The 16,131-nt window shown below is 32.0% G+C and overlaps 1 protein-coding gene across 1 annotated transcript; it reads left to right on the forward strand.

Annotated features, from left to right (window-relative positions):
* Nucleotides 1-8,007: 8,007 nt before the first annotated feature.
* Nucleotides 8,008-11,991, forward strand: LOC111016541 (protein neprosin). The gene is made up of 7 exons (XM_022291981.2): nucleotides 8,008-8,601; nucleotides 9,218-9,304; nucleotides 9,406-9,666; nucleotides 9,754-9,918; nucleotides 10,006-10,059; nucleotides 10,193-10,339; nucleotides 11,238-11,991. Exons 1-7 carry the CDS (start codon nucleotides 8,425-8,427, stop codon nucleotides 11,613-11,615), a joined length of 1,269 nt encoding a protein of 422 aa, XP_022147673.1. The 5' UTR covers nucleotides 8,008-8,424; the 3' UTR covers nucleotides 11,616-11,991.
* Nucleotides 11,992-16,131: the final 4,140 nt, after the last annotated feature.

Genomic DNA, 16,131 nt, shown 5'->3' on the forward strand with positions numbered 1-16,131 from the left:
ATCAAAGATATCAAAATTCTAGGTTCGATTTATGTAATATAAGTCGAAGTCGTATGTAAGTTGAACCCGATACTCGCGGACACAAAGATTTATATATATATGAAAAGGTTATTTGAATTAAAATATTTGCAATGATTCACACGTTTTGTCCTGAAAATTTGACCAAGCATTGGATTCTTTATTTTATCTTGTATGGAGATTGAGTCAGTTTTTTGGCCATTATTTCCCCTTTTGTCCTCGTGTAACGTGATGCTGGACGGCTGCTCACGGGTGTACTTTCATCTCTGTCGACCCTACACGTGTACAGTGATGCGGCCACCTTCATTCCACTCTCTCTCCCTGACATACGTCACCTTCCTCACCCGCGGGTCATCATCCCCCTCTCCCTACCTCACCTCCCTCGTCTTTATACTGTTAATTTTATTTGATCTATATTTGCACAATATTAACGTAAATAAAAAGTAATAGGCCAAAATTATTAGTTTTCAGAAGTTTAAACATCAAAATAAACATTTTTAAAATACATAGATTAAAATGAACAAAATTAGAATATATATAGGTTAAAATATTTTATATTATTAAAATTTGAAAAATAAAAAATTGATTTATCATTAAATTATTATTTTATTGTCATATTTAAATATGATGAGATTTGATACATGAAACTCAATTAGACCAAAGTCCATTTTTATAAAGTGTGTATCTAAATATGTTAAATTCAACAATAATTTAACAAAACATCAATTTTTGTTAACGGATATTAACAATTTTTTTTGGAAAAAACCTAGTTAATAATTTTTAGTGCATCGAGATAGAACGGAGAATTTTAAAAGATCTCAGACTACTTTGATAACTTCTTAAAAGATTGTGGAACAATATTTTGTACCACGATATAAAAGTGAATGGTAAACGAATTTAGTACTATCTAAAATCAAGAACAATTTATCAATCCAAACATAGTTTAGTTTCTAATAATATTTTTAATATAAAGTTTATGAATGGTGTTAACAAAAAGAAAATCAAAATTTACCTCTAAGTTTAGATGGGATACCATGTTGGATGTATTAAAAAAAAACAAAAAAAAAGTATATGGATGAGAAAGTGCTTAAAGTTAATTTGATATAAAGTTTGAGATAAAGCTAAAAAGCACCCATTAATTAATTCATTAAAAAGGAAAGCTAATGGAACAATTTATAAAAGATCTTCCCACTGTTTATTGGAAAAGTTCTAGATTTTTATATAACATTATGAATTTATCTGCATTTTTGTTTTTGTTGATTTTTTTTATAATCTAAAGGACATAGTATTGCTATATTTTTATTTCTAGATAAATTATTAAAGGAAGAACTTGAGATTCTTTCAACTAAAAGTTTTTTTGTTGGAAGAATAAGAAGAAGATAAATCATCAATAAAGTAATCCTAACTATTTATTCGCTTACTTGTCAATACATATATTATCGACCAACATATTGAAAGTTTGAATCCTCACCTCACGTCCCAACGATCAACAATCAAGTTTTTTCCAACCATCTAGACAAAGGAGAATCAAACCAAAAAAACCATCGGGAGATAAGTGGAGTCTTGCCAATGGAAGAGTGAGTAACATAGATTAATGAAGACGAGAAAACAAAAACGAAGCATCTAAGGTCGAGATACTTGAATAAGTTATTAACTGGCAAATAATTTGTCTCAACTGATATTCTGTTGGTTCAATGAATTGATTTTAACATTAAACTTTAAATATTATCACTCTGGACTATTTACTTGAATAAGAAGGAAAATAATATTTCCTCAAAGAAAAATTTTAAAAATCATTCACAGACCAAAAATAACACAAAATTTCCTTTCCAAAAAAAAAATAAAAATAAAAATAAAAAAACCACACAAAATTTAACAACCAAAAAATAAATATTTGAACATACCAACAAAAATCAAGTTAGGTAAATAACTGCCCAAATCGCTTGATACTAACTGGTGGTTTGTTTTTTGAAACGTAGATGTCCGGAATCTCAGATATCCTAAATTTTAGATATATGAAATTTAAGATAGTCACTTTTGTTTTATAGGAATATTTATAAAAATATCCGGGAATATTTGGATAATCGCATTTGTTTGGCAGGATTTATTCGTTGGAATATTGCAAATTTATGTAATGTTCTAAAAATGTCTTTACCGGTCATCAAATAATTAATATATTAAATTTACTATTATTTGAATTCATAAAAAATTTTTACTTTTATTAATTTAATATTATATTTTTATGTCAATTTTAGTTTATCGACTCTTGAAAGAGTAAAACAAATGAAAAATTGCACACTAGATTTGAATTAAAAATAAATTAAGATATTATACTATTGACTAATGTTTATTTTATATCTAAACGTAGCATATAAATAAAATTGTAGTTAGATATTTATAATGAATTAGTGCATACATGTATTTTTTAAATAAAATAAAATAAATGAGAAATAAATATTATTGATGAGCAAAATATTATAGAACAAAAATGACGAGGGATAAAATTGTCAAAAGAAATGCCCTCGACATGGGAATCTTATAAACTCATGTTACAGCCGTGCATCTAAAAGTGGTGAGATGCCTCCCGTACAAGCATCCTAAGATGTCCGGACATTTTTAAATATTTCGCTATCCAACATTCCTATCAAACAAACATGGAAATTTGGATGTCCATCCCATCAAAATTTCATATAACAGCCCCTAAAATACATCCAATCCAATGCAAATATGAAGTATCAATTTTTCAAAACTATATATATTTTTTAAATATAAAAATTATTACTTTATACAAAATTTCCTTTCCAAAAAAAAAAAAAACACAAAATTCAACCAACGAAATACTAAATTAACTTCCATAAAACTCAACAACCAAAAAATAAATATTTGAACATACCAACAAAAATCAAGTTAGGTAAATAACTGCCCAAATTGATTGATACTAACGCGTGGTTTGTTTTTTGAAATGTAGATGTCCGACATCTTTAGATGTCTGGAATCTCAGATATCCGAAATTTTAGATATATGGAATTTAAGATAGTCACGTTTATTTTATAGGAATATTTATAAAGATATCCGAGAATATTTGGATAATCGCGTTTGTTTGGCAGGATTTATTCATTGGAATATTGTAAATTTATGTAATGTTCTAAAAATGCTTTTACCGGTCATCAAATAATTTATATATTAAATTTACTATTATTTGAATTCATAAAAAAACTTACTTTTATTAATTTAATATTATATTTTTATGTCAATTTTAGTTTATCGACTCTTGAAAGAGCAACACAAATGAAAAATTGCACACTAGATTTGAATTAAAAATCAATTAAGATATTATACTATTGACTCATGTTTATTTTATATCTAAAAGTAGCATATAAATAAAATTGTAGTTAGACATTTATAATGAATTAATGCATACATTTATTTTTTAAATAAAATAAAATAAATGAGAAATAAATATTATTGATGAGAAAAATACTATAGAACAAAAATGACGAGTGATAAAATTGTCAAAAGAAATGCCCTCGACATGGGAATCTTATAAACTCATGTTACAGCCGTGCATCTAAAAGTGGTGAGATGTCTCCCGTATAGGCATCCTAAGATGTCCGGACATTTTTAAATATTTCGCTATCCAACATTCCTATCAAACAAACACAAAAATTTGGATGTCCATTGTTGGGAATGACAAATATTAAAACCTTTTGTTGTCTCACATCGAAAGAATAACCTTTGCGAAGTTGGTTTATAAGCGTGACTCAGTATTGAGATTATAAACTTGGTGTGAGACAAGCCAAGACCAAGGCCCACACGTGCGCCGTCGGGCTCGGGCCTGATTTTCCAAATTCAAGCAATTCAAAAGACAATGGGTGGCCAAAATAAATTTTTATTTTTTATTTAAAAAAAAATTCAATTCTATTTTGGGCTACCACGTCACTATAAAAAGCTCACTCTCCTTCCATTTCACATCATCCCATTCATCTCAATCTCCACTCAATTCCTTCACTTTTCCACCTCTTTCAACTAATTAGAGGTTGTGTTAATATTGGGAGCATACCGGCAGTAAAACGATTTAGCACCGAGGTCGTGCCGATTTTGCTTTCAAGGCAGTGATTCCGCCCACGGCACAACGTTTTTTACCTCCTGGTTCCTATTTTGTGTCCAACAGCATCCCATGAAAATCTCAAATAACAGCCCCTAAAATACATCCATATAAGTATCAATTTTTCAAAAAAAAATTTAAATATAAAAATTATATATGTTTTGTAATTCAATTAATTGAATATTAATTCCATTGTTTATTTAAGTTTAAATTTCAATTAAAAAAATTATAAAGTCGAGACAAACTTTTGATTATATTATTACAACTGTCCACTCGTAACGTTATAATAAAAGTTTTAAATCTATGTCTCATCATATCGTTATGCATTGCACGTATCATATTCTTTTGCATCACATCAATATTATCGTTAAATATGCCTTAATCAAAGGTTTATCAAGACTTTATCAAAAGTTAAAAAGATAAAATAAAAGAGCATCATGCATTAAACGTTACTAAAGAGGAAAAAAAAAGATGAAAAGTAAGAAAGAATGATTTTAAAAAAAATGTGATAGAAGGATTGAATTTGACAAAAGGCAGGGCTAAAAAGTATGGGAAAATGTGAAGAGAAAGTTGATTCTTTTAATTAAATTGAAAACTTTATACAAAAAGAATAGGTATTCAATTTTTGCTTATTACTATTAAACTTATGACAAGTAGGAGATATATATAATGATATTTTTTTATACTTTTTAAAAAATTAAAAGAAATCAAACTTTTATTGGTAGTTAGCACGAAGATATAAGTAATAATGACCACTGAGTACTTAAAGCTTGCGAGAGATTAAACTTAATCTTGAGCTAATTTGAGCTTTCTCATCTTTTAGACTTTATTGATATTTATGGGGTTCTATCTCAAAATCAGTTGGCAATGAGAGTAGATAATGTCTATTATAAATCCTTGTTAGGTCCATTTTCTTTTCAATGTGGGATCTTTAACAGACTTTCTCGTGTTTTTCGTGATCACTAATTTCTCTATCAATAGGATTCAAGACCAGGAATGCATGTCAATGAGTTAATTCTCAAAGAGTCAAGTCCTTGAACGGGACCTCGAGGTCTAACCCAAGAACCCCGACGCTTGATGCCTTAAGAAAGGTACGACCCAAGGACTAAGGCCTGCGGATCGGCTGGTCGGTAAAGGGCCGATGAGTGAGAGAGTCGCCTTGCCATGGCCCAACTAGTCGGCTCATCAAATTCAAGATCTAGTAATTTAAGGAATTAAAAAATAGAAGATATTCTAATGACTTTAGGTTTTCTCTTCTACAGATAGAGTGTAGGTACAGTTAAAAAAAAACATATTTCTTATTACGCTTCACATAAAATCGATTTTAAATCAAAGTATCGAAGCGTGTGTACTACCACATTTTTTGTTGTACAAGTTTAGACGAATCCATCAAAAACACCATTTAACTTTTAAGTAGTTTAACCTATGTATTACTTATTTAGGAATCATATGAATTTGTGAGGTAAAATTGAAAAAATATATATACAAAAGTCAAAGAAAAAAAAACTAATTTTGACCGAAAAAAATAATAACTTTTTAATTTCATGACTATAACTTATATAAATATTGCAATCTATACCTACTCTTTAATTTAAGTTAATTCGTCGTTAATTAAAAAAATTATGTAAATTTTTTTAAAAACTCACTCTTTTTAATGAAGATGAAGTTTTACGTGGTATTAAATTTGGTCCAGGCATAAAATCAACCATTTAATCTATTTTTTTAAAATCATATCAAATTCATACTAGACATATTAATTCATTAAATAAATATCGAAAATACTTATTTTTAACAAATTTTAAACAAAATTTTTTATTAAAAAGTAAAACTTCCAATACTTTTTAAATTTCAAGGTAAAATTTATAATTACTAAATTTACGGCACAATTCAATAAAATTAAAAATTTAAGATAAAAATTAGTTCACTTGGTCAAATTCACCATTATTTGTTATTATTATTTCTCCAAAAAAAATGATGAAATTGAAATGTTTGAATATTTTCCAGAATGGCAGTGTTTGCAGTTGCTGTGACGCAGTTAACATGACCTGCCGGTGACCCGCCAAAAAGTGAGGGTGTTAGAAATTGCAACGGCTACCTGCCTTCTCCATAATCGAGGACTTGTTTTTTCCCTTCGGGAAGAGGGAATTTTCGTCCTCCACTTACGAAATGACGAAATTGCCCCACTGTTTCTCTCCATGCCTTCTTTGTCTGTTACCGTTGGGGATAATGTTTTTTTCCCTTAATTATATCATTATTTTGTAAAAAAGTGATTTTTTAGAAATGCGTTGTTGGAATATTCTAATTATTCCTCCAGCACTTTCATGAATATTTTTTTCTTAAACTAATCAAATAAGAATTTGATCCATTTTTCTTTGAATGCTATTTGGTTTCATTTTACTCATTCTACTTTTAATATATTTGTGGTTTATATATTTTTAATTTTTATTTATTTTAGTCAAATTTTGTTATACTCTTAAAAAGTGATTATTTTAATCATTTTATTTTTTTTATCTGATTTATTTCGATCATGATTTTAGCGTGACATTTCCATAGAATTTTATATTAAATAAATTTTCATTACGTATTAAATTTGTCATAATATTTTGTAAATAGGAACTAGATTAGTCCCTTTAAAAATATATAGATTAAAATAAATATTTATAGATACAAGGACTAAATTGAACCAGAGTAAAAAATATATATATCAAAATGAAGTAAAATTAAAACTATAAAAACCAAAATAGTATTTAAAAACAAAATGTGGGTAATGATCACAAATAAGCTATGTAGTTAATATATAGTTTGAAAATTAATAGATGAAATTATTTGATTGTGCGTATGATTTGCATATCAAAGTAGTGACTTAAAATGAATTAATTTAATTAAGACATATAGCATATTGAAAAGTGTGTGATGTTGTAATTTGTTTGAATTTTTGTTGACTGAAACATTGGGGCCCACTTTATTATTCATTGAGATTGGAGGACTGTGGGAAATCAGAAGTTGAATGATGACCTGCACTATAAAACAATATGCACTAAGATATGAAATAATTATGGGCCTTTTATTAATTTATTGGATTGTGGGATTAACAAGTTTTTAACTAACCATCATGGGATGGCTCGAGTGGTCAATGAGGGCCTTTGTAAATAGTAAACCAAATATAGTAGGGTTAGGCGGTAGTCGAGGTGCGCGCAAGCTGGCATAATAATTATTCAGTATAATAATATTTAAACAAATGTATGTTAGGTATGTTTGGTAGGTACTTGTGTGTTCGCTAACATGAGCATACTTTACTTGATAAACGAACTCATTATCAGCCCAAATATAATGATTCGATTCTCCACCCCACAATTACCAAATACAAAAAAGAAAAAATATATATATTATTTGTTTAATTTATACGTCATAGGACACAAAATTAGTCAACATTTGTTTAATCGACATGCCACATTTTTATTTGCATAAATGATATTAACAACAAATATTTAATAGAAACATACTCTGAAATTCAAAGAGGAGAGATTTGGATTTTCTCATTTTAGCTTAAAATATTAATATCACCCAAAGGGGAAAATCTTCCTCCAACATAAAAGAAATGCAACAAATCCACTCTCTCTCCAAAGAGGCAAATCTTTCCCCAATTCACAAAGGCTAGAAGTAAAAAAGAGAGAAATTTGAGCGATGGGAAGAACAAAGAAAAAGGGCATTTTTTTTTTCCTTTTCCTTTTCCTTTAATGGATTAAATAACCAAAAAGTGGAAAGCAAGATCTAAAATTCAAGGGGTGACAGAAAAAGAAAAGCTTAGTGGAAAAAAGATTTCATCTTTTGATTATGTAATGCAAGAAGAAAAAAAACCCAAAAACCTTTCAGTTTCAGCGGCTCTCCCAAATTTGACCCTGTTGCAATCCCATTGGCCCTGAATCATCTCTTTCCGATTACAAAATTTGAAAGAAAAATGATTTTGATTCGTACTGAAAAATCCGAATCAGAGAGAAAATGACAAAGAAAGTGGGGCAGTTTTGTAGAGAGAGAGAGAGAGATTGAAGGGCTTTTTAGAGAGAAGCGCGCGTGTGGGTTTTTGAGAGAGAGAGAGGGGCAGCGATTCTGTTTTCACTCTTCTTCTTCTTCTTCTCCGTTCTTAAGCTTTCTGTGAAGTGGGTGTTGCTGGCCGGCGGCCATTGTAGTCCTTCTTCTTCTTCTTCTTCTTCTTGTTCTGGTTCTGGTTTTGGTTTTATCTCCTTCTGCAGTGCGGCGGAGAAACTGGCCGTGGATTTGTGATTTTGAGTGGGTTTTTGGAGATGGGTTCTGCTCGATTTAGCAGATGCAGGACCATGGAAGCTATCGTCGCCGTTCTATGCGTCTTGGGACTGATTTCTCTGTGCTCTGCGACGAGATTGGAACCAGACTCTCGCCAGAAGCTCGAGGTCCAAAAACATCTCCGGCGCTTGAACAAGCCCGCTGTCAAAACTATTGAGGTTCATTCTCTCTCTCTCTCTCTCTCTCTCTCTCTCTCTCTCTCTCTCCCTCTATTTTCTGTTCAAATGGGGTTTGATTTTAGTGGCTCTCGCTCTGTTTGGATTCTGGGAAAATGAGGGAAATGCGGGAAAATGTTTGGTTCCCTTCATTTTTTTTCCAGGAACTGGACGAGGATATGTATTCTACTTTCTTCTCTTTTCTATTCGAGTGGGGCTTGCAAGTGGCGCTCTGTTTGGTTTCTGGGAAAATGCGGGAAAATGTATGGTTTCATTCACTTTCTCAGGAACCAAACGAGTGTATGTATATATTCTACTTTCTTCCCTTCTCTATTCAAATGGGGTTTACTTCTAGTAGCGCTCTGTTTGGTTTCTGAGAAAATGTTTGGTTTCCTTCACTTTCTCAGGAACCAAACAAGGGTGGATATGGACATATTTTACTTTCTTCCCTATTCCCAACTTAGCATTTTCTCAGGAGCCAAACACCAAACGATGTTTTCTCCTTCTCACTTCACCAAATTAGGCTTTCACAGTTTATAGCAAAGAGAATTTTCTTAGTATTTATGTTCAATAATCTCTTTGATGTGTTGTTCTTATGTTTGTTCTAATGGTTGAACAGAGCCCAGATGGAGACCTAATTGACTGTGTTCACATGTCTCATCAGCCAGCTTTTGACCATCCTTTCCTCAAAGACCACAAAATCCAAGTATGTTCCAGTCATTACAACAGTTCATTACACCAAATTTCCCTCTCCCTTTTCTCTTCAATCCCACAAGTTTTCTCATGATTTCTTGTTTTGTTCTTCAGATGAGGCCAACTTACCATCCAGAAGGGCTGTTTGACGTGAACAAAGTAGAAGAGAAACCCATAGAAAAGCCAAATCCAATCAACCAACTGTGGCATATTAATGGAAAGTGCCCTGATGGCACCATCCCCATTAGAAGAACTAAACATGAGGATGTTCTAAGGGCAAGTTCAGTCAAAAGATATGGAAGAAAAAAGCATAGATCAGGCCCAATACCCCCTAGGTCTGCTGAGCCTGATCTCATCAACCAAAGTGGTCATCAGGTAATCATCACATTTCTCTTTCTTTCTCCATCTGTTTCTCTTCTTTTTCCACTTCTGATTTTTTCCTTTTTGGGCTTGTTTTTTTAGCATGCCATAGCCTATGTGGAAGGAGATAAATATTATGGAGCTAAAGCAACTATGAATGTGTGGGAACCTAGCATACAACAACCTAATGAGTTTAGCCTATCACAGCTTTGGATTTTGGGAGGTTCTTTTGGTGAAGATCTGAATAGCATTGAAGCTGGTTGGCAGGTACCATTGTCAAATGATTGAAATTGTAAAGGAATATGTCATTAATAACTTACCCCCATTGTTGTTGCTCTTCCATGGGAAAAACAGGTCAGTCCCGATCTCTATGGCGACAACAACACGAGACTCTTCACATACTGGACGGTGAGCTCTTGCAAAATATTCGATTGTTATTCATTTGTTTGCTTTGTCAAGATCAACGAAGGGTTTTTGTTTAATGAGGCGTTTTCATAGCTTCAATCTTCTTCCTCTTGGAATGTGTGTTTTCTTTCTTCAGAGTGATGCATATCAAGCTACAGGCTGCTACAACCTCCTCTGCTCAGGCTTTATTCAGATCAACAGCGAAATAGCGATGGGAGCGAGCATCTCTCCAGTCTCGGCATATCGAAATTCGCAATACGATATCAGTATACTTGTCTGGAAGGTAAAAGCCAAAAACCAGGCATCTTTATTTTTTCAAAATCATGATCATGAAGGTTTCTAAAACAAGGAGATAAATCCAATATCCATGAAAATGATAGTAGTACCAGGGAAAGAGATGGCATGTGGGGCATTAGATGATGGTTGTTGTCCCAATCCCAATTGAATCACTCTAGACATTTCAACTCCTTTGGCCATATCAATAAATTCCTGGCACCAATAAATGAGACATTGATGGTGAGGGGGAGGGGAATCTGAAAACAAGAGGCATTATTGTGGTTCTTATGCTGCTTAAGAGTCTCTTAGCCTTAACCATCACGGGTTGGCCTTTTCAGCGGAGGATAAACTGTGAACACAGAGACCGCCTAAATATTAGGGGTCATGTCCCATAGATTAGTCATGATGTACATAAGCTACTACCACCAAACAAGAATCTTTTTCACTCGAAACACTATTATACCTCATCATGGTGTGACCACCAGTATTAAACTAAACAAGTCATATCTCATATCTCGAATTTACTTAGTCGTGGTGTACATAAGTTGCTTCAAACCCACTAACCCCTACATACCAGAATATTTTTGCTGGAGACGCTAGTGTTGCACTTTAGAGATCATAGTAACTACATATAAATATTATAATGGGTTTATGTCCTTTATTAGCCAACATGAGCTTAACTTAACGATAATTGACACCTGTCTTTAACCAAAAAGTCACGAGTTCGATTCTCCCACCACTTGTAACTTGTAAGCTCCTTCAAACCTCTCCCCACCCCACCACCCCACATAACCAAGTCTCCTGCCCTCCCTAGTCGAGCTCGCAGATCCGAACCGACGATCACTTTCATCGACAAATACTGTTTGCATGAGATTGTTCTAAAGGGGATTTACTGGTTTGTGCAGGATCCAAAAGAGGGGCACTGGTGGATGCAATTTGGCAATGGGTATGTGATGGGGTACTGGCCCTCGTTTCTGTTCTCATACTTGGCAGACAGTGCCTCCATGATTGAGTGGGGAGGTGAAGTGGTGAACTCAGAGCCAAACGGGCAGCACACCTCCACTCAGATGGGCAGTGGGCACTTCCCAGAGGAAGGGTTTGGGAAAGCAAGCTATTTCAGGAACATTCAAGTGGTTGATGGATCCAACAACCTCAAACCCCCCAAAGGCATTGGCACCTTCACAGAGCAACCTGATTGCTATGATGTTCAAACTGGCAGCAATGGAGACTGGGGCCACTTCTTTTACTATGGAGGCCCTGGGAGAAACCCTAATTGCCAATAGAAATGAGAAGGGAAAAAAAAAAAAAAAGTGTGAAAATTCCCATTTTGCCCTTCTCTCTGTAAACTACACTACCTCTTAGGCTAGTTAGGGGCTATATGTGACATTTTCTCACTGGTGGAAAGTTTTGGCTATCTGGGTGGGTTTTTTTTTTTTTTTTTTTTTTTTTTGGGTTAGAGGAAAAGAAAAGATTCTCTCCATGTAAGTGGTGGGGTAGGGGTTAGGGGAAGTGGGCCCAAGTTTCTTAAAAGCTCGAAAGAAACAGGGCCTTTTGTTATCACTTGTTGATGTGGATTTTATTAGTTTGTTTATTGGATACTCCTCTCTCTTGGAGTTTGCTTTATTAATGAAAAATTAATTAATGGGTTTTGGTCTTGTAGATTATGGGGAATATTGCTGCCAAAAAAAGGAGATTCTATTCTTAATGTGATTTGTTTTCATTGCCTGTCTCTATTAAAGTGAACTTACCTTCTGCAAAAGGTTTCTTTAACATATAAACATGCCTTTAAAAATCACATAAATTTTAAAGACATTGATTGCAACTGATTAATAATGCGAACTGTCGATACTTGTCCACATTGTCTCAAAGGCATGTTTAGTCAAGATCCAAGGCGAGCAGTGAATAGGAAACGAGGACACTCAAATGACGTTCATTTCTCGTTCACTCTTCATGCTTTCGCACTCCAGGATCAGTAGGGATAAAACTATCTCTTTTCTTATTGTAACTCATATGAGGTTGTCTCTCTGACATATCGATCTACTTACATTTGGAACTTATTTACATCGACCCTTTTTATGATTTTCATTTTATAAAATCACCAAAAAAAACCCTTCTGTAAAGTTGTGGGGACAATTGGGATGTGATGTGCATGCCAATGATGGTGAATGATACTATATTTTCCACATATTTGTCTGTCTGCCTTTTGAATCTTATCTTGTCCCTCCTTCACAACCTCCCATTTTCAACCACTCTCTCTACTATTTGCGTATGAAAATTTTATGATACCACAATGGTATTAATTATTTATTTTTATTTTGGTACGTCGCTATTTACATTATTTTCCAAAATATGTGTCTTTTTAATTCATAAATTTTTCTTCTAACTTTAAATTTTGTGTTTAATAGGTCATCTCGCTACACCACAAATTAAAAGATCGTACTTATTAGAATCTTTTTAAAGTATAGAGACTAATTAGACATAATCATCAAGATTTAGTAATTTATTAGAAATTTTTGAAGCATTTAGGGACAATGCTCCAATAAAGGTCTAGTTTCTTTCCGGGCATGCTTTCACATTTCTTAACAACTCCTTTAAATTCTTAATAAAATTTAAAAAAAAAATAGAAACAAATTTTTGAAAATTACTATGTTTTAGTTTTCAAAATTTAGGTTAGATTTTAAAAATAAAGTGAAACAGATAAATACATTGATAAAAGTAATATTTACTCAAAAATATATAATTAAAAATAAAATAATTATCAAACCAACCATAAATTTTTAATTATTAATTTTGTGGCTAGATATAAGCGACAATGGTGTTGGACTTTTTAATATTTATATTTATTTTTATCTTTATTGCATAAAGGCTTTCATACTTTGTCTACAAATGTTTTTTTATGTTGTATTGAACCTCGGAAATCTCAATATTTGAAAGTTTTAAAAGTAAATAAATATTCTATTAAAAGAAATCTTGGAAGTTTAATTTAAAGTTTCGAAAACTCTCTATTTGTAATTCCCCTTTTTTTTTCTCACAGGTTATCTATTTGTAATTTCAAGAATATCATTATTATATTTTTTACAAACTTTTCAAACAAAAGAATAAAGTTATAAAAAATAAAAGTGTTTTCTAAAAAGAAATCAAATGAAAAAAGGTTCTATCTGAGTCTCCTAATTATTATATTAATTTTTCTTTTAAATGAATTATTATAAGTATTTTGGACACAAATCTAAATTGGATTTTGAAGTTGAACTTGTGTCAGTCAAATAAAGTTTCAAAGATTTGCCCAAAAAGTATAAAATATAATGATTTCAATTGATATCCTATTTTGATGCTAAGAAGAGGAGCCTTTCATTATAATTCCTATCTCTTTTTGAATTCTTTGTAATTATTGGAGATATTAATAAGTAAATTTATCTATTAGAGGTTTAAATCTCCGATCTCACATTTATAATACTATATTTTAAGAATTTACATAAAAAAAAAACCGTATACATACATGACTCTCTCTCATTTTATTCTTCGTTTGTTGTTTATTGCTGTATGAATTGTAATATAATAAGTATAAATGTTAACAGACATATATTTAATTTAGATAGATCACTTATAAGATCAAACATTTAAATCATTATATTGTTAAAAAAGAAAAGAGACACTGACGAATAAATAATAATGAAAGTTGGTTCTATTGGGATCTAATTTCTAGGATGTTATGAGTTTAACAAGTTGAATTATGTTCAAGTCGATACGTTAAAAGTGAATCAAGTCACAAAAAGACAAAAAGAAAATAATAAATATATAGATTTAAATACTATTTTGGTTCATGTACTTTCGACTTTGGTTCATTTTGGTCATTATACGTTAAGCTTTTGTTCATTTTAGTCTCGTACTTTTAAAAAGTCATCATTTTGATCAATTCATTTTTACTTTCATGCAACCACAATTTTAAAACGGCATTTTTCTCACAAAATTTATTGAAATGTTGCCATACAAAAAATGTTTATATTGTGCATAAACTTTATATTAATTTTACCAAATTGGTCTTAAATGTAGATCGAACAAAATAACTATTTTTTAATATAAATATTAAAATGAATAAATTTATAAATATAGGAACTAAAATGAATGAAAGACGAGGTAAAATAGTATTTAAATTTTAGACCAAAATATATTAGTTTTCCAACATTGCCCTTGGGACGAATAATAATTGTGGGCCGATGAGCCTTGTGATTCATGGGTCGGTCGTGACATACTTCTGCAATTTTAATGGGCCCGAAATCTTATTGGGCTGGATATTCAGCCCACTATTTCCCTCGTTCATGGCCCAAAAACCAAGCCCAGCCGTCCATTTTTGGACTCTGACAGCCTGTCAGTCCCACTCCTTCCTCAACTTGGAAGGGAAAAAGGCCTCCCTCCCCAAAATAATATATAAATATTATTTTTTTCAGTACTAACAATTTGAGGAAATGGGAATCGAACTTCCAACATCGGAAATAATTAGTATATGTCAATTACCGTTTTGTTATGTTTATATTGACAACTAACCTATAAAATTAAACCTTAATGGGTAAATTTAATTGTTAGAATATTTTTAATGTCACATTTTCAATAGCCATAAAAAGCTTAAGATTTTTATTGAGTTTAATATAAACCTTGCCAAAATTAATATCACATTAAATTGTACCTACAAATGTGTGAGAAAATTACTATCTAAATGAAAATATATAACTTTATATATGTTGGTGAATGGTCCTAGACCTAATCCACTATTCGCGATTTATTCATAATTTGTAAATACCGATGATCAATCCTCGAGTTGATGTCGAGACCGACAAAGTTAATTTCCATTTGAAAACCAGTATATATTTTTTCCCCATTGGTTGGTGCAAACCAACGCTTTTTTGTTTACTCGCGTTTAAGTTTTGAGAGCGTGAAGGAGGGTTGAGAGAGGTGAGAGACTATACAATCTCCTATGATTTATCGTCTAGTAGCTGATAAATGGATTTTGAGATATCTAAAAGCTTCGAAACTCGATTATCCCACTATAGAGTGTGAGGTTGTCACCGTCTTTTGCCTAATAAATAGCGATGAAATTATACCACAGCTGAAAGAGAATGACTCGTCATAGTGATATTAATAATTGAACGAACATGTCGTACTAGATGTCAAATCCAACTAAACTACACAACAACGGTTCACCCAAAAACAACCATGGTATAGCGGTTTATGTATGAATGTCTCCCAATGGAGTTTCTTATTTCTTTTACAAAAGATGAAAAGAGACTTTAAGTGTTTGCAGCTTTGAAGAAGGGAATGACGACTTTCGTCCTAGATGGTCTTCAATATTGGGTGAGGGTTTTGGAAAAGGCCTATGTGGGGCACCTTTTGGGTGTGGGATGCTCGTTTAACATATGTATTATGCTTTATACTATTATGATAGAGAAAAAATCGATTCCGAACGACCAAGTCATAATGAGATTAAAAGATGATGCTTCATTGGCCGCTTTCATTAGCTTTCTTTTTGGGACAACAAGTTTTAGTCGTTCCTATCTCAAGTCTGGTAGGATTCTTCCTCTTGCACTTATGCTTGTTGCCAACCTTGAACGTTGAAGTGGAATTACACATAATATTTCGAATGGAAGGAACAGAAGTCTCGCACAACAAGAATAAAATTTATGAGTTTTTTTATTGAATGGTACATGATTCTACATTAAGCAAGAAATAAAATAAGAAAGAAATTCCTCCAACCGAGTCTCAGGTTAAGAGACAAGAGCGATGAAATACCTTGAGTCACCTGCTTCC

The sequence above is a fragment of the Momordica charantia genome (assembly GCF_013281855.1).
Source record: "Momordica charantia cultivar OHB3-1 chromosome 6 unlocalized genomic scaffold, Mcharantia_2.0 BLBB01000006.1, whole genome shotgun sequence".
In the NCBI taxonomy this organism is placed as follows: domain Eukaryota; kingdom Viridiplantae; phylum Streptophyta; class Magnoliopsida; order Cucurbitales; family Cucurbitaceae; genus Momordica; species Momordica charantia.

Excerpts from the sequence above, each read along its gene's own strand:
- LOC111016541 (XM_022291981.2), top strand. The coding sequence starts at position 8,425 with ATGGGTTCTGCTCGATTTAGCAGATGCAGGACCATGGAAGCTATCGTC. Across the intron at positions 9,305-9,405 it reads TCAAAGACCACAAAATCCAA|ATGAGGCCAACTTACCATCC; the intron begins GTATGTTCCAGT and ends TTTGTTCTTCAG. Across the intron at positions 10,340-11,237 it reads TCAGTATACTTGTCTGGAAG|GATCCAAAAGAGGGGCACTG; the intron begins GTAAAAGCCAAA and ends TGGTTTGTGCAG.